At 35.7% G+C, this 23,675-nt stretch overlaps 1 protein-coding gene across 1 annotated transcript; it reads right to left on the bottom strand.

Moving 5' to 3' along the window:
- Positions 1-902: 902 nt before the first annotated feature.
- LOC118840165 (U6 snRNA-associated Sm-like protein LSm5) lies at positions 903-1,191 on the bottom strand. The gene has a single exon (XM_036747662.1). It carries the CDS (start codon positions 1,189-1,191, stop codon positions 916-918), a length of 276 nt encoding a protein of 91 aa, XP_036603557.1. The 3' UTR covers positions 903-915.
- Positions 1,192-23,675: the final 22,484 nt, after the last annotated feature.

Below are 23,675 nucleotides of genomic sequence, written 5' to 3' on the forward strand. Positions count from 1 at the left end.
AGAGTAGCTCATGATTTTTTTTTATTTTCCTCTTCCTTGATGATGAATTCAAACTTTTCGTTTTTGGATAATATAATAAAAACAACAATTCTAACTAAATTAATTTATTTGTTCAATGTCATAGAAATCAACTACCAAAAATTTATTTTATGGAACTTGAAAAAAATCACAAAATTCATCTGGAAGAACAAAAGCTCAAAGTAAGGTGGTCTAGCTGTACCAGATCTGAAGCTATATTATAAAATGGTAATCATCACAACTACTTGGTACTGGCTAAGAAATACAGTGGTCCATCAGTGGAATAGGATAGGTATACAAGACACAGAAGTCAATGACTACAGTAATCTACTGTTTGATAAACCTAAAGACTCCAGTTTCTGGGATAAGAACTCACTATTTGACTTGCTGTGAAAACTGGAAAAGAGTATGAAAGAAACTGGGCATAGATAAACTGTTTATAGCATATACCAAGATAAGGTCAAAATGAGTACATGATTTTGAAATAAAGGGTGATACAATGAGCAAATAAGGAGAGCAAGGAACAGTTTATCTGTCAGATCTATGGAGAAGGGAAGATTTATGACCAAATAAAATGTAGAAAACATTATGAAATATAAAATGGATGTTTTAATATAAATTAATTGGTTTATTTTGTTTACTTATTTTAATGAAAAAGACCTTATTTTAGACTTTGAACATGAAACTGATTTCTTCTTTTACAAGGAAATCATTATTCTAACTAAAAAAAATATAATTTACAATCCATCCTCAAAGAATTTTCCCTTTAACAGGAAATTTAACTGTATCAAATATCAACATTAAAAGTAAAAAAAAAATGCAAAGAATAAAAACCCTCCATTTGATAGGCCATGAACCAAAAAGATCCTGCACGTGACAAAAAAGTCCCTTGAAACTTCATACTTCAGGCCCTTCTCCTCCAGGAACCAGCAATATTATGTTGTTTCCATTTAGCAAGATCTGATCGAGTTTGGTGATCCTCTTTCCTTCAGGTGTGATCTCAAACTCAGTGACATCTTCCAATACCATATTGACAAAGTAATCAAAGCCCAGCAGCGTGCCAACAATCTCTTTGTCACTCTTCATCATGATGTGGATCCGCGAGCCTATACATTTGTCAACAAGTTCGAGAGGCAGCAGCTGGGACGGGTTAGTGGTCGTGTTGACTGCCATAGCTCCACATCTGCTTCCATAAGTTTTAAATTTTCTCCACCTCCCTCCTTTCCCCATTCCCCAAGACGGTATGCAATCTGATATAGGTTCTACATATGCACCTTATTAAACATATTTTCACAGTAGTCATGTTGTATAGAACAATTAGAGTGAATGGGAGGAACCATGAGGAAGAAAAAACAAAGCAAAACAGAAAAAGAGAGCAAATAGTATGCCTCGATCTGCCTTAAAACTCCACATTTCTTTCTCTGGATACAGATGGCATTTTCCATCATGAGTCTTTTGGAATTGTTTTAGATCCATTAATTGCTAAGAGAAAAGTCTATCAAACTCAGTTGTTGCATAAAGTGACTGTTACTGTGTACAATGTTCCCCTGGCTCTGCTCACTTCACTCAGCATCAGTTCATATAATACTTTCCAGGTTTTTCTGGAATCTCACTGATCATCATTTCTTCTTTTTTAAAATATTTATTTTATTTTTAGTTTACAACATTCAGTTTCACAAGTTTTTCAGTTCCAAATTTTCTGCACTCCCCTCTTCCCCCTCCCCAAGACAGCATGTAGTCTGATTTGTTCTCTACATATACATTCACACTAAACATATTTTCATATTACTCATGTTGCAAGGAAGAATTATATAACCAATAGAATAAATCATGAGAAAGAAGAAACAAAATGAAAAAGAGAGCAAATAGTATGATTTAATCTGCTTCCAGACACCATATTTCTTGCTCTGGATCTAGATGGAGTTTTCCATTATAAGCTTTTAGGATTTGTTTTAGAACCTTACATTGATGAGAAGAGCCAAGTCTATCAAGGTTGGTCATCACACAATGTGGCTGGAACTTAACAATTTCTCCTGGTTCTGGTCCCCTCACTCAGCATCAGTTCATATATACCTTTCCAGGTTTTTCTGAAGTTCATCTGTTCATCATTTCTTATAGCACAATAGTATTCCATTATATTCATATACCACAACTTGTTCAGTCATACCCCAATTAATGGGCATCCCTTGAGTTTCCAGTTCTTAGCCACCACAAAAAAAGCTGCTATAAATACTTTTGTACATGGAGGTTCTTTTCCCATTTATATGATCACCTTGGGATATAGGCCTGAATGTGGTATTCCAGGATCAAAGGGTATGCACATTTTTATAGTGTTTTGGGCATAGTTCCAAATTGCTCTCCAGAATGGTTGGATCAGTTCACAATACCACCACATGCATTAGTGTTCCAATTTACCCACATCTTCCATAACATTTATCATTTTCCTGTTTTGTCAGGTTAGCCATTCTGACAGGTATGATGTGGTACCTCAGAGTTGTTTTGATTTACATTTCTCTAATCAGTACTGATTTAGTGTATTTTTTTTTCATATAACTATAGATAGCTTTGATTTCTTCATCTGAAAACTACCTGTTCATATCCTTTGATGATTTATCAACTGGGGAATGACTTGTATTCTTTTTTAAAAAATATTTATTTATTTAATATTTTTAACTTTCAGCATTGATTTCCAGAAAAGTTTTAATTACAAATTTTCTCCCCATTTCTACCCTCCCCTGACTCCAAAATGGCATATATTCTGATTGCCTGGTTCCCCAGTCAGCCCTCCCTTCTGTAACTCCAGTCCCACCAATCCACTTTTCCTTTACTTTCTTGTAGGGCAAGATAAATTTCTTTGCCCCATTGCCTGTATGTCTTATTTCCTAGTTGCACGTAAAAACTTTTTTTTGAACATCTGCTTTTAAAACTTTGAGTTCCAAATTTTCTCCCCTCTTCCCTCACCACCCACTCACTCTCCCCAAGAAGGCAAGCAATTCAACATAGGACACATGTGTATCATTATGCAAAACACTTCCACAATACTCATGTTGTGAAAGAATAACTATATTTTGCTACTTCCTATCCTATCCCCCTTTACTCAATTTTCTCCCTTGACCCTGTCCCACTTCAAAAGTATTTGCTTTTGATTACCGCCCTCCCTTCTATCATACCCCCTTTTCTATCTCCTTCCTCCTTCTTTCCTGTAGGGTTAGATACCCAATTGACTGTGTATGTTATTGCCTCCTCAGGTCAAATCCAATGACAGCAAGATTCACTCATTCCCTCTCATCTGTCCCCTCTTCCCTTCCAACAAACTGCTTTTTCTTTCTACTTTTATGTGAGATAATTTACCCCATTCTACCACTCCCTATCTCCCTCTCTCAATACATTCATCTCTTATCCCTTAATTTGATTTTATTTTTTTTAGATATCATCCCTTCATATTCAACTCACCCTGTGCCCTCTCCCTCTCTCTCTCTCTCCACATATATATATGTATATATATATATATATACACACATACATATATATATATATGTTCATATGCATATATGTGTGTGTGTGTATATATATATATATGTGTGTATATATATATATATATATATATATATATATATACACATATATATATATTTTTTTTCCCTTCAGCTACCCTAATATTGAGCTCTCATGAGTTTTACACATCATCTTTCCATGTAGGAACATAAACAAAGCAGTTCAACTTTAGTAAGTCCCTTATGATTTCTCTTTCTTGTTTGCCTTTAAATGCTTCTCTTGATTCTTGTGTTTGAACGTGAAATTTTCTATTCAGGTCTCATCTTTTCACTAAGAAAGCTTGAAAGTCCTCAACTTTACTTCCAGATTTTGCCTTGGAGCATGATACTCGGTTTTGCTGGGTAGGTGATTCTTGGTTTTAATCCTAGCTCCTTTGGCCTCTGGAATATCATATTCCAAGCCCTTCCTTCCCTTAATGTAGAAGTTGCTAGATCTTGTATTATCCTGATTATTTTTCCAAAATATTCAAATTGTTTCTTTCTGGCTGCTTTCAGTATTTTCTCCTTGATCTGGGAGCCCTGGAATTTGGTGACAATACTCCTAGAATTTTTCATTTGGGGATCCTTTTCAGGAGGCAGTCAGGGGATTCTTTCAATTTCTATTTTACCCGCTGGCTCTAGAATATGAAGGCAGTTCTACTTGATAATTTCTTGAAAGATGATATCTAGGCTCTTTTTTTATCATAGCTCTTAGGTAGTCCAGTGATTTTTAAATTATATTTCCTGGATCTATTTTCCAGGCCAGTGGTTTTTCCAATGAGATATTTCACATTGTCTTCCATTTTTTCATTCCTTTGGTTCTGTTTTTTAACATCTTGATTTCTCATAAAGTCAGTAGCCTCCACTTGCTCCAATCTAATTTTAAAGTGGTATTTTCTTCAGTGTTCTTTTGGACCTACTTTTCCATTTGGCTAATTCTGCCTTTCAAGGCATTCTTCTCCTCACTGACTTTTTGGAGCTGTTTTGCCATGTGAGTTATCCTGTTTTTAAGGTGTTATTTTCTTCAGTATTTTTTGTGTCTCCTTTAGCAAGTCATTGACTTGTTTTTCATGGTTTTCTCTCATCAGTGTCATTTCTTTTCCCCAATTTTTCCTCTACTTCTCTAACAAGCTTTTCCAAATCCTTTTTGAGCTCTTCCTTAGCCTGAGACCAGTTCATTTTATTTTTGGAGATTTTTGATGTAGGCTCTTTGACTTTGTTGACTTCTTCTGGCTGTATGTTTTGGTCTTCTTTGTCACCAAAGAAAGATTCAAAAGTCTGAGTCTGAATCTGAGTCCATTTTTGCTGCCTGTTCATGTTCCCAGCCAACTACTAGACCCTTGAGCTTTTCATAGGGGATATGACTGCTTATAGAGTAGAGAGTACTTTGTACCAAACTTGAAGGGCTGCACTGTTGTTTTCAGAGCTATTTCTATATAGCACACTCAGCCACACGAGCACTCCTTCTCCCCCAAGAACCACCAACTCAGACTGTGACTCAAATCTAAGCAGGCTCTGCACTCCTGCTCTGATCTGCCATTTAATTCCTCCCACCAGGTGGGCCTGGGAGCAGAAACACCTGCAGCTGTAGCTCTGTAAGCAGCCTCGGAGCTGTACCACCTCCACTGCTCTGGAGTGCTGGCTGACTGCAAACTCCTTTCACTCTGTCCCCAGAGCCAAGATGGTGGCTGGAAAGCAGGAACTTGCTTAAAATCTCCCCCAGGACCCTCCAAACACCAATAAAATAGCTCTGAACAAATTCTAGAACCGCAGAAACCACAAAATAGTAGAGGGAAGCAGGGTTCCAGCCCAGGACAGCCTGGATGGTTACTGGGTAAGGTCTATCACACCATGCTGGGAGTGGAGCAGAGCAGAGCACAGCCCAGTGTGGACCATGCACACACCAAGCAGACTGGGAGCCAGGCAGAACAGGCCCTAACACCCTGAATCAGTGAGCTGTGGCAATTACCAGATTTCTCAACCCTCAAACACCAAAGACAACAGAGAGCATTAGTGGGACTTGTATTCTTATAAATTTGATTCAGTACTCTACATTTTTTTTTAAAAATTAGGCCTTTATCAGAGACACTGGTTGTAAAAATTCTTTCCCAGTTTTCTGTTTCCTTCCTAATCTTGGTTGCATTGGTTTTGTTTGTACAAAAATTTTTCAATTTTATATAATCAAAATTATATATATTTGCATTTCATAATGTTCTCTAACTCTTGTTTGCTCATAAACTCATCTGTTCTCCATAAATTTGACAGGCAAACTATTCTTTGCTCTTCTAATTTGCTTATAGTATCAGACTTCATATATAAATTGTGTACCAAATTTGACTTTATTTTGGTACAGTGTAAAGAGTTGGTCTATACTTACTTTCTGCCATACCATTTTCCAGTTTTCCTAGAAATTTTTGTCAAATAGTGAGTTCTTATCCCAGAAGCTGGAGTCTTTGCGTTTATCAAACAGTAGATTACGATAGTCATTGTCTGCTGTTTCTTGTGTACCCAATCTATTCCATTGATCCACAACTCTATTTTTTAGGCAGTCTCAAGTCATTTTGATGATTGCTGCTTTATAATTTTAATTGCTTTGTAATGCAATTTAGGATCTAGTATGGCAAGGCTACCTTCCCTAGCATTTCTTTTCATTAATTTCCTTGATATTCTGAAACTTTTGTTCTTCCACATGAATTTTGATATTATTTTTTCTAGCTCTATGAAATATTTTTGGGTATTGTGATTGTATCACACAGAATAGGTAAACTAATTTAGGTAGAATTGTCATTTTATTATATAGCTCAGTCTCCCCAAAAGCAACTGATGTTTTTCCAATTATTTAGATCTGACTTCATTTGTTTGAAAAGTTTTGTATAATTGTTTTCATAAAGTTCCTGGGTTTGTTTTGGCATGTAAATGCTCATGATTTCTTATAGCACAATTGTATTCCATTACATTCATATATCACAACTTGTTCAGTTATTCCCCAATTGACAGGCATCCCCTCAATTTCCAGTTCTTGGCCACCATAAAAGGAGCTGCTATAAACGTTTTTGTACATGTGGGTTCTTTTTTCCATTTGTATGATCTGTTTGGGATACAGCCCTAGAAGTGGTATAACCCTAGAAGGGTTAAAGGGTATGCAAATTTTTATAGCCCTTTGGGCACTGTTGAAAATTGCTCTCCAGAATTTTTGGATCAGTTCAATTCCACCAACAATGAATTAGTGTTCCAATTTTTCCCACATCTTCTTCAGCATTTTTAATTTTCTTGTTTTTTCATGTTAGCCAATCTGATAGGTGTGATGTTTTACCTCAGAGTTGTTTTGTTTTGAATTTCTCTAAACAATAGAGATTTAGAGTATTTTTTTCAAATGACTTATAAATAGCTTTAATTTCTTCCTCTGAAAACTGCCTGTTGTTATCATTTGATGATCCTCTGACCATTTATCAATTGTGGAATGACTTGTATTCTTTTCAAAGTGGATTTTTGATTACATTAATTTAAAAATGTTTTACACAAACAAAGCCAATGCAATCAACATTAGAAGGGAATCTGAAAGCTAGGAAACAATTTTTACTTCTAGTGTTTCTGATAAAGGCCTCATTTCTAAAAATTATTAAAAAGTCAGTCAAATTTTTAAAAATACAGGTAATTCCTGAATTAGTAAGTGGTTAAAGGATATGAACAGGTGGTTTTCAGAGGATGAAATTAAAGCTCTTTAAAGTCATATGAAAAAATTCTCTAAATCACTATTGATTAAAAAATGCAAATTAAAACAACTCTGAAGTACTACCTAACACTTATCAGATTTGTTAATATGACAGAAGAGGAAAATGATAGCTGTTGGAGAAGATGTGGGAAAATTTGAACACAGATGCATTGTTCATAGAGTTGTGAACTGATCCAAACATTCTATAAATCTATGTATACCCTTTGATACAGCAATATCACTACTAGGTCTGCATCCCAAAGAGATCATTAAAAAAAAGAAAAGGACCCAGATTACATAAATATTTATAGCAGTTTTTTTTTAATGGCAAAGCTGGAAATTGAAGGGATGCCCATCAATTGGGGAATGGCTGAACAAGTTCTGGTATGTGAATGTAATGGAATACTATTGTGCTATAAAAAATGAGGAGCAGGCAGATTTCAGAAAAACCTTGAAAGTCTTACATGAACTGAAGCTGAGTGAAGTGAGCCCAACCAGCAGACCATTGTACACAGTAAGAGCAAGATTTTGTGCTGATCATCATTGATACACTTAGCTCTTCTCAGCAATACACTGATCTTAGACAATTCCAAAACACTCATAATAGAAAATGCTATCTACAGCCAAGAAGGATCTATGGGGTCTGAATGCACATCAAAGGCATATTATTGTCACTTTTTGTTTATTTTTTTCACTTGTTTTTTCCCTTTTGTTCTGATAATGATTTTATTTTTCACAGCATGACTAGCATGGAAACATGTTTAACATGATTGTAAACATATAATCTATATCAGATTGCTTGCCATTTTTAGGAGAGAAGACCAAAGGAAGGGAGGGAAAAAAGTTTTGGAACTCAAAATCTTATAAAAGTGAATGTTGAAAACTATTTAATATGTAAATAAAATAAAATACTATTAAGTGAAAAAATAAAATCAGCTGTTAGTTTTATTCATAAGTTCAATAGCTTTCTCACTTTCAATTTTATTAATCTCTCCTTTGATTTTTCAGTATTTCTAATTTGGTATTTAATCAGGGATATTTACTTTATCTTTTATCTAGCTTTTTCAGTTGCATGTCCAATTCATTGATCTCCTCTTCCTCAATTTTATTTATGTAAGCATTTAGAGATAGAAAACTTCCCTTAACAATTGTTTTGGCTGCAGCCCATAAGTTTTGGTATGTTGTCTCATTGTTATCATTCTCTTTGATGAAATTAGTGCTTGTTTCTATGATCTGTTGTTTGATCTACTCATTCTTTAGGATTAAATTATTTAGTTTCCAGATAGTTTTTAGTCTAACTTTCCATGGCCCTTTATTATACAAATTTTTTACTTCATCATGATCTGAAAAGGATGCATTTAATATTTCTGCCTTTCTGTATCAGATTGTGAGGTTTTTATTCCCCAATACATGGTAAACTTTTGTGTGGATGCCATATACTGCTGAGAAAAAGGTAAATTTCATTCTAATCTCATTTAATTTTCTCCAGAGGTCTCTCATATGTAACTACTGTAAAATTCTATACATCTCGTTATTCAGTTTCTTATTTATTTTGTGTTTAGAATTAACTATTCTGAGAAGTAGAGGTTGAGGTCTCTTACAGGTACAGTTTTGCTGTCCATTTCTTCCTGCCAGTGACTTAATTTCTCCTCTAAGAATTCGGATGCTATACCACTTGGTGTACTTATGTTTAGTATTAATGTTATTTCATTGTCTATGGTAAATTTTAGAAAAATGTAGTTTTTTTTTTTCTGTATCTCTTTTAATTAGATCTATATTTGCTTTTGCTTTGTCTGAGATCAGGGTTGCTACCGTTGGTAGTTTTGTTGTTGTTGTTGTTGTTATTGTGGCTGGGATTTTTCTGTTGTTTTTTTTTTGTTTTTGTTTTACTTCAGCTGAAACATAATATATTCTGCTGTAGCCTTTTACCTTTGCTCTGTGAGTATCTCTCTGCTTCAAATGTGTTTCTTGTAAACAATATATTGTAGGATTCTGGTTTTTAATTCACTTCCATTTTATGGGAGCATTCATCTCATCCACTTTCACAGTTATAATTACTAACTGTGCATTTCCTTCTATTGTATCTCTCTCCCCTTTTTTATACTTTTCTCTCTCCTTGTGCCCTGTTCCTCCTCAGCAGTGTTTTCCTTCTGATCAGCACCTCCTTCAATCTGTCTTCCTTTCTATCAGCTCCCCCCATTTTTTCCTTTGTCCCTCCTATGTTTTCCCTCTCTTCTTCCCATTCTTTTATCAGTCCCCCACTTTCCTTTTCCTTTGCACTTACTTTTCCTGCTTCCCTATGTGGTAAAATAAACTTCTATATCAAACTGAGTGTGTATGTTATTCCCTCTCTGAACCAAACCTGATCAGAATAAGGTTCAAACACTACTCACCACCTCCCTTCTTTCCCTCTATTTTCATAGGTCTTTTGAGCCTCTTCATGTGATGTAATTTACTTATTCTGCCTCTTGCTTTTGTCTTCTCCAAGTAAAATATTATTTTTATGAGTTTTTATATCATCAAATCAACTTATACTCATACCTTCTGTCTATGTATACTCCAAACTGCCCTAATGCAGTTCTCAAGAGTCACAAGCATTATCTTCCCAAGTAGGGATGTAAATGGTTTGATCTTATTGAATATTATGTTTTTTTTCTGTCCTCTTTACCTTTTTATGCTTCTCTTGAGTCTTATATTTGAAAATTAAATTTTCTATTCAGCTCTGGTCTTTTCATCAGGAAAGTTTGAATGTCCCCTCTTTCACTGAATGTATATCTATTCTACTGTAAGATTATGCTCAGTTTTGCTGGGCAGTTGATTCTTGGTTGTTATCCAAGTGCCTTTGCCTTCCAGAATATTATATTGCAAGCCCTTCTGAGGCTTTAAGGTATAAGCTGCTAAACACTGTGTAATCTTGACTGGTTCCTTGATATCTGAATTGTTTCTTTCTGGTTTCTTGCAGTATTATCTCCTTGATCTGATAATTTTGAAATTTGGCTATAATATTCTTTAGAGTTTAATTTTGGGATCTCTTTCAGGAGGTGATGGGTGGATTCTTCCAATAATCATTTTACCCTCTGGTTTTAGGATATCTGGCCAGTTTTCTTTGGTAATTTCTTGAAAGATTTTATATGAGATCTTTGTTTTTGATCATGGTCTTCAGGTAGACCTCTCTGCTGTATCTATCTTCCAGATCACTTGTTTTCCCAATGATGTATTTTACATTTTCTTCTGTTTTTTCATTCTTTTAATTTTGTTTGACTGATTCTTGGTGTCTTATCAAGTCATTAGCTTCCACTTGCCCCATTCTAATTTTTAAAAAAATATTTTCTGCAGCTGGCTTTTGTACCTCCTTTTCCATTTGGCCAATTGTATTTTTAAAGGAATTATGTCTTTCAGTGGATTTTTTTCCAATTTGCCAATTCCAAAGGAGTTGTTTTTTGCAGTCAATTTTTGGACTTCCTTTTCCAAGCTATTGACACTTGTTCCATAATTCACCTGGATAATTTTCATTTCTTTTCCAAATTTTTCTTCTACCTCTCTTATTTGGTTTTTACAATCCTTTTTGAGCTCTTCCAAGAGGACTTTTTGGGCTTGAGACCATTTAATATTCTCCTTTAGTGTTTCACATATAGGCAATTTGACATTGTTGTCCTCTTCTGAGTTTCTGTTTTGATTTTCCCTTTCACCATAGTAGCTTTCTATGGTCAGGGCTGTTTTTCTGTTTCTTACTATTTTTTTCAGTCTACTTCAGTACTCTTTAAAGTTGTGCTCTTCTCATGGAGGACAGGGGACACTGTACCAAGCTTCTTATGCTGGGGACCTGTGTTGGTAACAAAATGGGCTCTTAGCACTTAGTTCAACCAAGTGCCCTTGAAGAGTTTGGCTTTTGTTTCCTTTCAGTAATTCAGTGTATTTCATTGAGTCTTACTAGGTGCTAAGCCCCAGGCTCTAACCCCTATTAGGTCCTAAGGGGAGGGGTTAACTCAAGAGCCAATCTAGGGTCCTAAGTTTTGGTCATTCAGATGATGTTTGATGACATCTGAAATCCTATAAGAAGAGAAGACAGAGCCATTTGCACAGGGCTCTCACTCTTGGTGGCATGTGTAGCCTCTGGGCAGCTGTAGCTAAGAAGTTCTAGAGCTCATAAACCCAGATGCTGAGACTTTGTTAAACTCTGGTAACTACGTATTGGGATTTGAATCAGACAAGGTCTGTCTGTCAATGTTTGTACTTTGTTTGTATTTTGCTCTGAAGTTCAGGGTGCTGGTCTTTTCTCTTGAACTAAGTAAATGATATTTGTATGCTGAATTAAAGTAAGCTTGTCAACCCCTTACCGTTGCTTTCCTTACTAAAGCAGATCAAAAGAACCTGTGCTTTTGCAGCATGCTGGCAGCTTTCTGTGTGCTAGCTGTTGGTGGATCTTACACCCCCACAGAAGCTGCTAGCTGGATTGTTGAAACAGGGCGAAGGGACTGTTCACTGGCTTTCCACACTAAATCCTCAGGTGCTTGTGGCTTTCCCACTGAATGTGGTTGGTCTGGCATAGTTGTACTCTTTTACTGGGGTTCTGGCACTCATAATTTATTTTTGGCAATGGTAGTGGAGGTTTCAAAACTGGTCTGCTGAGCCAGGGATCCCTGTTTCTGATAAGTGCTGAGGCTAAGAGCCTCCTGCTGGCTTATCTGACATTGTCTGCACTGGGATGTGATCCCCATTTACTCATGAGATAGAGTTTTCCTGCAGTCCTTCTAAGTTATGTAAATCTGGAAAACTGTTTCCCTCTGTCTTTTTGTGGCTTCTGTCACTCCACAAACCTTGCCTTAATGTTGCTTCCAAGGGAAACTGGGAAGAGCTCAGGCAATTTTGTGACTTCTCTCCACCATCTTGGCTCCATCTCCATCCCCTCACCTTAATTTTTTTTTTAAATGAAATTTATTTATTTAACATATTTGGTTTTCAGCATTGATTTTCACAACATTTTGAATTACAAATTTTCTCCCCATTTCTACCCTCCTCCCCACTCCAAGATGGCTTATTTTCTGGTTACCCTGTTCCCCAGTCAGCCCTCCCCTCTATCACCCCCCCTCCCCTCTCATCCCCTTTTCCCTTCCTTTCTTGTAGGGCAAGATAAATTTCTACGCCCCATTGAATGTGTATCTTATTTTTTAGTTGCATACAAAAACTTTTTTTGTTTTTCAACATCTGATTTTAAAACTTTGAGTTCCAAATTCTCTTCCCTCTTCTCTTCCCACCCACCCTCTCTAAGAAGTTGAGCAATTCAACCTAGGCCACACATGTATTATTATGTATAACCCTTCCACAATACTCATGTTGTGAAAGGCTAACTACATTTTGCTCCTTCCCAACCCATCCCGCTTTATTGAATTTTCTCCCTTGACCCTGTCCCCTTTCCAAAGTGTTTGTTTTGATTACCTCCACCCCCATCTGCCCTCCCCTCCATCATTCCCCCCTTTTATTTTTTTTTTTATCTTCCTCCCTCTTCTTTCCTGTGGGGTAAGATACCCAACTGAGTATGTATGGTATTCCCCCTCAGGCCAAATCTGATGAGAGCAAGGTTCACTCATTCCCCCCTCACCTGCCCTCTCCCCTCCTCCCATAGAACTGCTTCCTCTTGCCACCTTTATGCCAGATAATCCACCCCATTCTATCTCTCCCTATCTCCCTCTCTCAGTATGTAACTCTCTCATCCCTTAATTTCATTTTATTTCTTTTAGATATCTTCCCTTCATCTTCAACTCACCCTGTGTCTGCTCTCTCTCTTTTACATATATATATACACATATAAACACACATATATATACACATACATACATATACACATAGATATATACATACATACACATTCACTTATATATATACATTAACATATATATACATATATATACATATATATATATATTACATATATATATGTATATATATATGGATATTCCCTTCAACTACCCTAATACTGAGGTCTCATGAATCATACTCATCATCTTTCCATGTAGGAATGTAAACAAAACAGTTCAACTTTAGTAAGTCCCTTGCAATTTCCGTTTCTTGATTACCTTTTCATGCTTCTCTTGATTCTTGTGTTTGAAAGTCAAATTTTCTATTCAGTTTTGGTCTTTTCACTGAGAAAGCTTGAAAGTCCTCTATTTTATTGAAATTCCATATTTTGCCTTGGAACATGATACTCAGTTTTGCTGGGTAGGTGATTCTAGGTTTTAATCCTAGCTCCATTGACCTCCAGAATATCGCATTCCAAGCCCTTCGATCTCTTAATGTAGAAGCTGCCAGATCTTGGGTTATTCTGATTGGGTTTCCACAGTACTCAAATTGTTTCTTTCTGGCTGCTTGCAGTATTTTCTCCTTGATCTGGGAGCTCTGGAATTTGGCGACAATATTCCTAGGAGATTTCTTTTTGGGATCTATTTGAGGAGGCGATCGATGGATTCTTTCAATTTCTATTTTGCCCTGTAGCTCTACAATATCAGGGCAGTTCTCCTTGATAATTTCCTGAAAGATGGTATCTAGGCTCTTTTTTTGATCATGGCTTTCAGGTAGTCCAATAATTTTTAAATTATCTCTCCTGGATCTATTTTCCAGGTCAGTGGTTTTTCCAAGGGGATATTTCACATTGTCTTCCATTTTTTCATTCCTCTGGTTCTGTTTTATAATATCCTGATTTCTCATAAAGTCACTAGCTTCCACTTGCTCCAATCTAATTTTTAAAGTAGTATTTTCTTCAGTGGTCTTTTGGACCTCCTTTTCCATTGGGCTAATTCTGCCTTTCAAGGCATTCTTCTCCTCACTGGCTTTTTGGAGCTCTTTTGCCATTTGAGTTAGTCTGTTTTTTAAGGTGTTGTTTTCTTCAGTGTATTTTTCAGTATTTTTTTGGGTCTCCTTTAGCAAGTCATTGACTTGTTTTTCATGGTTTTCTTGCATCCTTCTCATTTCTCTTCCCAATTTTTCCTCTACTTCTCTAACTTGCTTTTCCAAATCCTTTTTGAGTTCTTCTATGGCCTGGGGCCAGTTCATGTTTTTCTTGGAGGCTTTGGTTGTAGGCTCTATGACTTTGTTGTCTTCTTTAGGCTGTATGTTTTGGTCTTCTTTGTCACCAAAGAAAGAATCCAAAGTCTGAGACTGAGTCTGGGTGCGTTTTCGCTGCCTGGCCATATTCCCATCCCACTAACTTGACCCTTGAGTTTTTCAGTGGGGTATGACTGCTTGTAGACTTACGAGTTCTATGTTCTACGTTTGGGGGGGAGGTGCCAGCTCTGTCAGAGCCGCACTCCTCCTTCCCCAAGGACCCCCAGTCCAGACTGGGCTTAGATCTTCAGCAGGCTGTTGCACTCCTGCTCTGATCCTCCACTTAATTCCTCCCAACAGGTGGGCCTGGAGCCGGAAGTAACAACAGCTGTAGCTGCCCCACCTCCGCTGCCCCCGGTGCTGGAAGCCGAACCGCGAACTCCTTCCACTCCCGCAGCTTTTCCCACTAACCTTCTCCGCAGTCTTTGGTGTTTGTGGGTCGAGGGGGGACTGGTAACTGCCGCAGCTCACATATTCAGGGCCCCAGGGCCCCCTCCGCCCGGCTTCTGGTCTGGATAGTCCACGCCGCTCAGGCTGGGCTCTGCTCCACTCCGTTCCCAGCTCCCAGCTCCATGTGGAATAGACCTCACCCAGAGACCATCCAGACTGTCCTGGGCTGGAGCCCTGCTTCCCTCTGCTGTTCTGTGGGTTCTGCCGTTCTAGAATTGGTTCAGAGCCATTTTTTATAGGTTTTTGGAGGGACTCGGGTACGGAGCTCACTCTAGTCCGTGCTTACCAGCTGCCATCTTGGCTCCGCCCCCCTCACCTTAATCTTTAATGCAGAGTATGACACAAATATATGTAACCACAATGAAAATGAGAAAAAAAGTGAAAAAAATGAGTGGGATGAAGTCTCATCTTATATTCCTAGGACAAGCATTGAATATAGCTGAGACAAGCTACTAATGAATAATGTCTGCCTATCAATTACAGAGTAATTTAGAAGAATAAAATTTTGTCATTTTATTAGCCAATTCATTCTCTCCTAATCAATTCTACTCCATTTTACATGGTAACCTTTGAAATATTATCACATCTCTCCTGTCACTCATTCTGAGTTAAATACCTACACTCCTTTCAACCAGTCTTTATATGGCATAGATTTGAGACTCTTTACCATTCTGATTTCCCCTCTGGACTTCCTCCAAAACAATCTCCTCTTCTCAGAAGTCTTTGTAGAATAAGGTTTCCAGAACTGAGCACATTACTCCAAAGTCACAAAAGACCATGGTATTCTCATCTCATCCCTGAAAGATGCATATATTTTAATGTGGCTAAAGACCACATTAGCTTTTTTGCCTGCCATATCATATTAGATGGTAATTTGATATGCTTTTAGGACACTGGAAAATAAAAAGCAAATATGTCACCTTTCCCTCAATGGCAAGGGCAATTCATTTCTGAACAAAGGCCCTGCTAGTGTGAAATTTTCCGTGAAAACATAATTTGATCTTAGGCATCCTACCCAACTTATTTACTATAGTTTAAAATAAATTCAAGGATTAGTATGTTATTTTATGTTGTGGACAAACTTTAAATTTTATTTAAGTAAATAATATGGATAGAGATGAATTCCTATAAAACCCAAGGAGCAAAAGTTGATTTAAGGCATCTGGAAGAAATGATTTGACCTTAGGAGAATATTTGTGTTAATTGTTTTATTTCTGTTATTGCCTGATAAAGAAAAATCCATTGTTGAATCATGGCTGGTTGATTTCTAATGCATTTCAATTATGCTTTCTTTGTACATAAAAACAAAAATTGAAGAGAATATAGTCATGGAGGATTTTTCCACTTCAGGAAGTAGGTGCATATTTTAAAATATAAATAAAATCAATGGCACATAGGATTACTAGGAAAATTCCATCTTTTTATTCATTTCCAAAGGGGGAAAATTTTGATATTCACAATATTAAATATATGAAGTAGAGAAAACTCAGAATGCCTCTGGGTTCTATCATATTTATAATATTCAAACATTTAAAATTAATTCCCATAGATATAAGTAATAAATCCAAACATCAATCATTCTATAAGGATTCATTAAATATTTTCTATATGGTAGGAACTGTGATAGCTGAAAAAGACAAACTGAAATAATCCCTGTCTCTGGGAAACTTATATTTTATAGTATAGGTGGGGCAGGGAGATCAATGAGTATATACATTTTTGTTTTCAGAATTAATAATTACCCTCTGTTACATGACAGTCTTTAACATCTCTTCATCTGGTCCTTACCCAACCCCACTAGTGAATTTTCTCTCTTTTTCCTATTATACCAGTTTAATAACTCAAAACTTGACCATTAACAAACAAATCTGATTTTGACTTTTCTGAGATAATTGAGAGTAGGCTGTTTTCTAGAATACTATATTGACTTCAACATGGTTTTACCCTACAATTCTTTCCTCTAAATTTGAGAGAAGAGGTAGGAGTTAGTGTGCTTCCTTTTCAAAACTAACACAGATTATAGGCTCTGGACATCCTTTCTTGTGTCCTCTTACACTTCACTCACACACTTATCCACTTACTCTCCATAGGTCATTCTCCAAACTAATTATCCATCAAGAAATAGTTCCATACATTCTTAGCATAACTTTGTTAAAAATATCTGACTAACTTTGATATATTTTTTAATTTAAATACAATTTCTCTCTCTTTAATTTTACTATCTAACATGGTCATAATGAACAATGCAATTGACTTCCTTCCAATTCTTTTATATCCAGAAACACTGACATCTTTCCAATGATACTACTGAAATTACTCTTTCGAAAGTCATTGGTGGGGTGGAGATTTGCAGAAACAAGAAGGAAGAGAAAAGGCAGTGACTCTCCTGAGCTCTCATGGATTCCCCTCCAACAATTTTAAATAATTCCTTAAAATATATTATGGAGTGACAGAACCCAAACACCTATGGGGTGAAACAATTTTCCAGCCCAAGACAATTTAGAAGGTGGGCAGGAAAAATCTATCACACTTGGGTGAAAGTGGAACACAGCACACATGATACCCCTGAAGTTCAGCAACAGGCTTCACCTCATTAAGCCAGCTGTGGTTCACACCCTAAGCAAGATAGTTGATGACCATGGGGGCAACTGAATCAGAAGCAGCATTTCCTTGGGTCTCAGGCTACAGAATATAAGGGGGTGGGATAACTGGTCAGAAAGAGGTAACATGTGTCCCTTTGCTAGCACTGAGGCAAGACACCATTGTTTTGCCCATAAGCCAATACAGGTCACAGCCTGAATTGGGGCTAGGTCTTGGAGAACTGGGTTTTGAAATTCCTCCTGCAAAATGTTCAGAATCTGTTTTCACCCGAGCCACCTCAGATCCTTCCTTGTGTGTTCTGTGTGTTCATGAAAATAGAAGACCTGAAGTAATCTCTACTTACTCTGTTGGTAAGGCCAGTCATTTTGAAGCAAGAAGGTATTTTGAGCTTCTGTGACCAAGGCCAACTGCTCCTTCTAGAAGGGGCTCAGTGCAGACCCCTCCAGTTCTTGAAAATTCTGGGGAAATTGGAGTAGCTGAGAAAGCTATAGAGTTTGTGGAACCTAAATCTGAAATGGAACAAAAACTTAAAAATGAGCCATTTCTGCTAGCTTCTGAAGAAAGTCAGAAAAATGTGGAATATGATGAGTTACAGCAAGTCATGTGGGAGATTAAAGAATCTACTGCTGGGCAAATCAGACATGAAATTATCAGTGGACTTTTAGTAACAGTGTATCCCTCAAGTAGGGCTGCTAATACTAGACAATATAAACAGTCATAAATGGATATTATAGGTTGATGTGGACCAAATAAACTATGGACTTTTGGAATTACGATGGTATATACTGGTGGAGGTATCAAAGTACCTTTTACTTGTCCTTCAGGAGACACTATTGTTGGCAAGATGGGCTACTATATACAATGTACAAGGTTTATTCTATGCATATCTTTTATTCTTTTAACCATCTATAGAAACTTAAGCACTTTGCAGAATTTGTGACTTTTCTAAAGTATCAACACTCTGGCAATTTAAAAAAAAACTAATATTTATTTGTATGCCTACTTTCCATTTGTTTCCCTGTATAGATTTATATTTTCAAACTTGAAGACTTTCAGACTTAAGAAACTTAAAAATAACATATTTCTTTTGTCTAGCTTCTTGAAACACTGACCTCTGTGAGGTATTTGCTGTGCAATAAATGGTTGATCTTTAAGAGCCTGAAACAACCAATAATTGTTTTTTTTTTCCACTGCTGTTACTTATTGTTAGTTCAAATAAGAAGAAAATATTCTTTTGTAAAAAATATTATGAATTCTTGGGAAAGTTGCCAGTAATGATGTGTTTAGAATTAATGAAATAAACTAAAATTACTTAAAGTTCTTATACTGTAAGCCTCATCTCTGCACCAAACAATTAAATCTAATTTTATTATGCTTACATAGTATTCCTTTTTTTTAAAGTGCCTTATTTTAAACACCGCATTTTTTTGGATTGGCCATAATACTGTATTATATTAAGAAAAGTTTGCTTTTCTTTATCTCATACAAAAGAAATCAACATAAAATACTGGAACTCATGACATGAAATGGATTAGAAATGGATGAAGAAACAGTTGTTTTGTGGAAAAATGAAAGTAAATTTAGATTTTTTTTTCTGCCCCACAAATGATTTTATTTCAATTTTATCACCAAAAACATGTTCCAATGAGGGGAAAATCAAATAAAAAGGGACTATATTTTGGATAGTAGTATGTGAATATTTCTTGGCATTCTTCTCTGTTTATAACTTCCAAATTCTATTTTTTTAGTTTAAATTCTTAATAAAAGTAGTTGGTGTAATAATATATTTTTTTTAAAAAGTGTATCTAAATCATTTACAAATGTTTGGATTATCACAAATGCTGATTTCTTTAAAAAATAAAGTATTTATTTTGGCGTGGGAGGGGAATGGAAACCGAATAGGTCAAATACTAAAAGAGGCACAAAAATTCATTGAGGAAAAGAACAAGTGGGAGGATTCTGGGAAGATGGAAGAATAGGTCAGAAAATCCTAAACTCTTCAGATTTTCCCCACAAACAGGATCAAATAGTGGCTAAGGGTGAACATCCAGTGGTAAAAATAAATAATAGTAGGGACAGAACAGTGGTACTCCTGGGACAATAAGAGAAGATCTGAAGAAAAATCCTAGCATGACATTTTGTCCTTGTGAAGAATAAACACCTCCAGGTTAGTTCCTCTTAATCAACAGAGAGCTCTGGGGTTAACTGGGTTGGAGGAGATCTTGGACCCAGACACAGTAACTTTTAACCATGGGACAGTGAGAGGAGTTGGGAATCTGAGCCAGGGAAGATTGAGGGAACCTCTATTGACAAGGAATGGCAGGAATGGTGTGCTGTGGAGATGAGGCTCCAGGTGAGAAGGAACTAGAACATGCCAGGTGACTATGGGTACTTACTGCAGGCTGGAATTCTTGGTTTCAATTCCATGCCAGCAGGGAGAACTGAAGGAGGATATGAGGCCAGAGGCACTATCCCCCATGTCCCCAGGGCTAAAGGTTATTACAAAAAGAAAATAAGTTGCTACAAATAAAGAAAAATGAGTACACAAAGGAGAAAGGATTCAAACACAGAAAGTTACTATAAAAATATAGAATAATTGGGTTCATCTTCAGAGGAGAATATGGAAGCAAAGAAACCCTCTTCTACCCCAAAGAGTAATGGTAATTGTCCACCTGCCTGAAAATAATTCATTCAAGAATTTAAAAAAGACATTAAAAATTAAATGAGAGAGATTGAGGGAAAAAATAAGAATGATCCAAGAAAAACAAGAAGATTATTAAAAGAAAGTCACCCAACTAGAACAGGAGATCCACAAACTTAAGGAAGAAAACGACTCCTTGAAAACCACAAATGGGTAAGGGGAAGCAAGCAAAGTCATAAGAGTCTAAGATATAATGAAACAAAATATAAAAAACAAAAAAAAATAGATAAGAATGTTAAACATCTCATAAGAAAAAAAAACTAATCTGGAGAACAGATCAAGAGAAAACCTAAGAATAATCAGACTACCTGAAAGCAATGATTTGAAATAAAAGAATCATGATACAACAATGCAAGAAATAATTAAAGAAAACTGCCCTGAGCATTAGAACAAGAGGGGAAAGAAGAAATATAAAAATTCCACCAATCACCACCTGAAAGAGATCCTATGAGGAAAACCCACAGGGATACCATAATTAAAGTCTGAAACCCTCAACTCAAGGATAAAATATTATGAGCAACAAGGAAGAAAAAAAACAATTTAAATATGGTAGTGCCACAATTAGAATCACAACAGACCTAGCAGCTACTACCTTAAAAGACCACAGGTCTTGGAACACTATATATCAAAGAGCAAAAGTAGTGGCATTCCAGTCAAAAATATCATACCCAATGAAGTTGAGTATAATTCTGAATTAAAAAAATAACATTTAATGAATCTTCAGACTTTCAAGATTTTTTTTAAAATACTGAACTTAATAGGAGATTTGATACACAAGAGCCTAGAGAAATACTAAAGACTAATTACAAAGGACTCTTAATAAAGACAGATCATTTACCTTTTTATGAGGAAATGTAAGAAATATGTCTAAATCTGTTATTAATAAATTGGTGGTTCATAAGAAAGATTGGAGTAGATCTGAGTATGATATGACTTTAAAAAGTAAAATCATTTAGGAACAGCTAAAGAGTAATTACCTTGTACAAATAAGGTGAAAGAGGAAGAACCAACACAGAGGAATTGGATGGAAAAGGAAAGCTGGTGTTTTTGGAAACCTACTTCATCAGGAATGTGTTCAAGGGGGAACAGTATAGATGGATAGATGGATAGACAGATAGATAGATGGATAGATAGATAGATAGATAGATAGATATGGATATAGATATCTATCTATATATACATATATATACACTTACACATATGCACACACATATATACAAATGTATGTATATGTGTGTATATGTATATGTGTGTATGTATACATATGTGCTTATGCATATGCGTGTATATATGTATATATGTGTATGTGTGTACATATGTATGCATATATTTGTATATATGCATATTGTGTGTATATGTATATATGTGTGTGTGTATGTATATGTGTGTATATATCTGTGTGTATGCACATACAGATAGATACATAGATAGATAGATACATAGATATGTGGGTATAAAAGTATTCTAAATTCAGAAAGAAATAAAATGCTAAGGGGATAGAGATGGAGGTGAGGATAAGGGAGGAGTCTTTACAGGGGATATTGAGGGAATAGGTTAAAGGGAGTGCAGAAGGTTATTTAGTTTAATGAGAATGGGAAGATAAGGGAGGGATTCTAGGAGGGGGTAGATTAAGTAGATTAAGTAATAGGAGGGCAATGTAGAATGTAGAAGCAAACTATAGGAGTCAGAAGGGATAGGAAATAAGAGATACACACAAAGATAAAATAAAGATCGAGAGTAGAATTTGTTAGGGGAAAAGGAGCAGGGCTGGGAATCATGATATTGGACAAAGTTAAAGCTAAAATAGATTTAGAGAAAAATAGAGAAACTGCACTATTATCCATATTCATCAACATTGTTTTACAACATTAAAAATTACTAGACAGTAGAAGGTTGGAATATTGCTATTGTGTAGGAAATGATAAGTTGGTGCACTCAGAAAAATATTGAGACTTGGACTTGGGAAGGAAGAGATTATACACCCTTAGAGAAACAGAGGACAAATTGGTACAGTCTTTCATAGATGTATGTGAATATATATGTCTCTAAATGTACAATTATGGATATCTAAGTATATGTATGAGTGAGTGTATGTATGTACAGGTATATTTATGTATATTTTATATGCGTGTCTATACATGTATGTAGGTGTATATATATTTGTGTGTATGTATATGTGTGTGCATATATATTAGTGTATATATACACATATGTGTGTTTATGTATGTGTGTATATATGTATACACACACATATGTTCTTAATTGTAGCCTTCTGGGGGGAGGAAGGTGAAAAAATAACCAAGTAAAGAGTTCACAGCAGAGAACAAAAGAAAGCTTACAAAGAAGCAAGGAAAGATGGACACAATGCATAGTATTTATTAAATTTATTATATAGGCTTTCTTGAAATGGAAAATTATTGATATATATTTTGAATCATCTCTTACATTCTGTTGTGTACATGGCAATGCTTTTTCTTTTCTTTTCTTATTTTGTATTTAAGTTGAACTTATTAAAAAATTACAAAAAAAAGAAAAGGAAAAGAAAAGAACAAAAAGATAATTGGCCAAATGGAAAAAGAAATACAAAAGCTCACTAAAACAAATAATTCCTTAAAAAATAGAACTGGGCAAGTGGAAGTTAATGACTTTATGAGACATCAAGAATCAATAAGTCAAATTGTGAAATTAATATGACACGACAAGAAAATTAAAAATTGGATAAATGATTGACATGGAAAATAGAATGAGGGGAGATGACTTAAGAATTTTTGAACTCTCTGAAAATTATGATAAAAAAAGAGCTTCCACACTATCTTTCAAAGAAATTATCAAGGAAAACTGGCCACATTTCCTAGAACCAGAGGGTAAAAAATGATGTTGAAAGAATCTACCAATCACCTCCTGAAAGAGATCCCAAAATAAAAACTCTCAGAACTATTATAGCCAAATACCAAACTCACAGGTCAAGAAAATACTGAAAGCAACTGGAAACAATTCAAATATTGTATGGCTACAGTCAGCATTACACAAGATTTAACAGCTTCTATGTTAAAGGATTACAGGTCTTGGAATAGAATATTCCAGAAGGCAAAGAAGCTAGGATCACAACACAGACTCATGTACCCAGGAAAACTGAGTGTAATCTTTAGGAGAGATGAATGAATATTTAATGACATTGAGGGCTTTAAAGTATTCCTGATGAAAAGACCACAGCTGGATAGAAAATTTGACATTGAAAACAAGACTCAAGAGAAACATAAAGAGGTAAACAGGAAAGCAAAATTATAAAGGATTTAATAAGGTTAAACTGTTTTTATCCTATGTTGGAAGATAGTACTCATAATGCGTATTTTTTTTTGTTATTAGGGAACTTTAAAATAATGTAAATAGGCAGAGAGCATAGGTATGAGTTGAAAATGATGAGATAATATTCAAAATACAAAATAAAATAGAGAATATGAGGAATTAACAGGGAGAAGAGTAAATGAAGAGGTAAAATAGAGTAAATGATCTCACATATAAAAGTTGTGAAAGAACTTTTACATAGAAGGGAAGATGAGGC

This window comes from Trichosurus vulpecula, chromosome 2 (genome assembly GCF_011100635.1).
Source record: "Trichosurus vulpecula isolate mTriVul1 chromosome 2, mTriVul1.pri, whole genome shotgun sequence".
Taxonomy (NCBI): Eukaryota; Metazoa; Chordata; class Mammalia; order Diprotodontia; family Phalangeridae; genus Trichosurus; species Trichosurus vulpecula.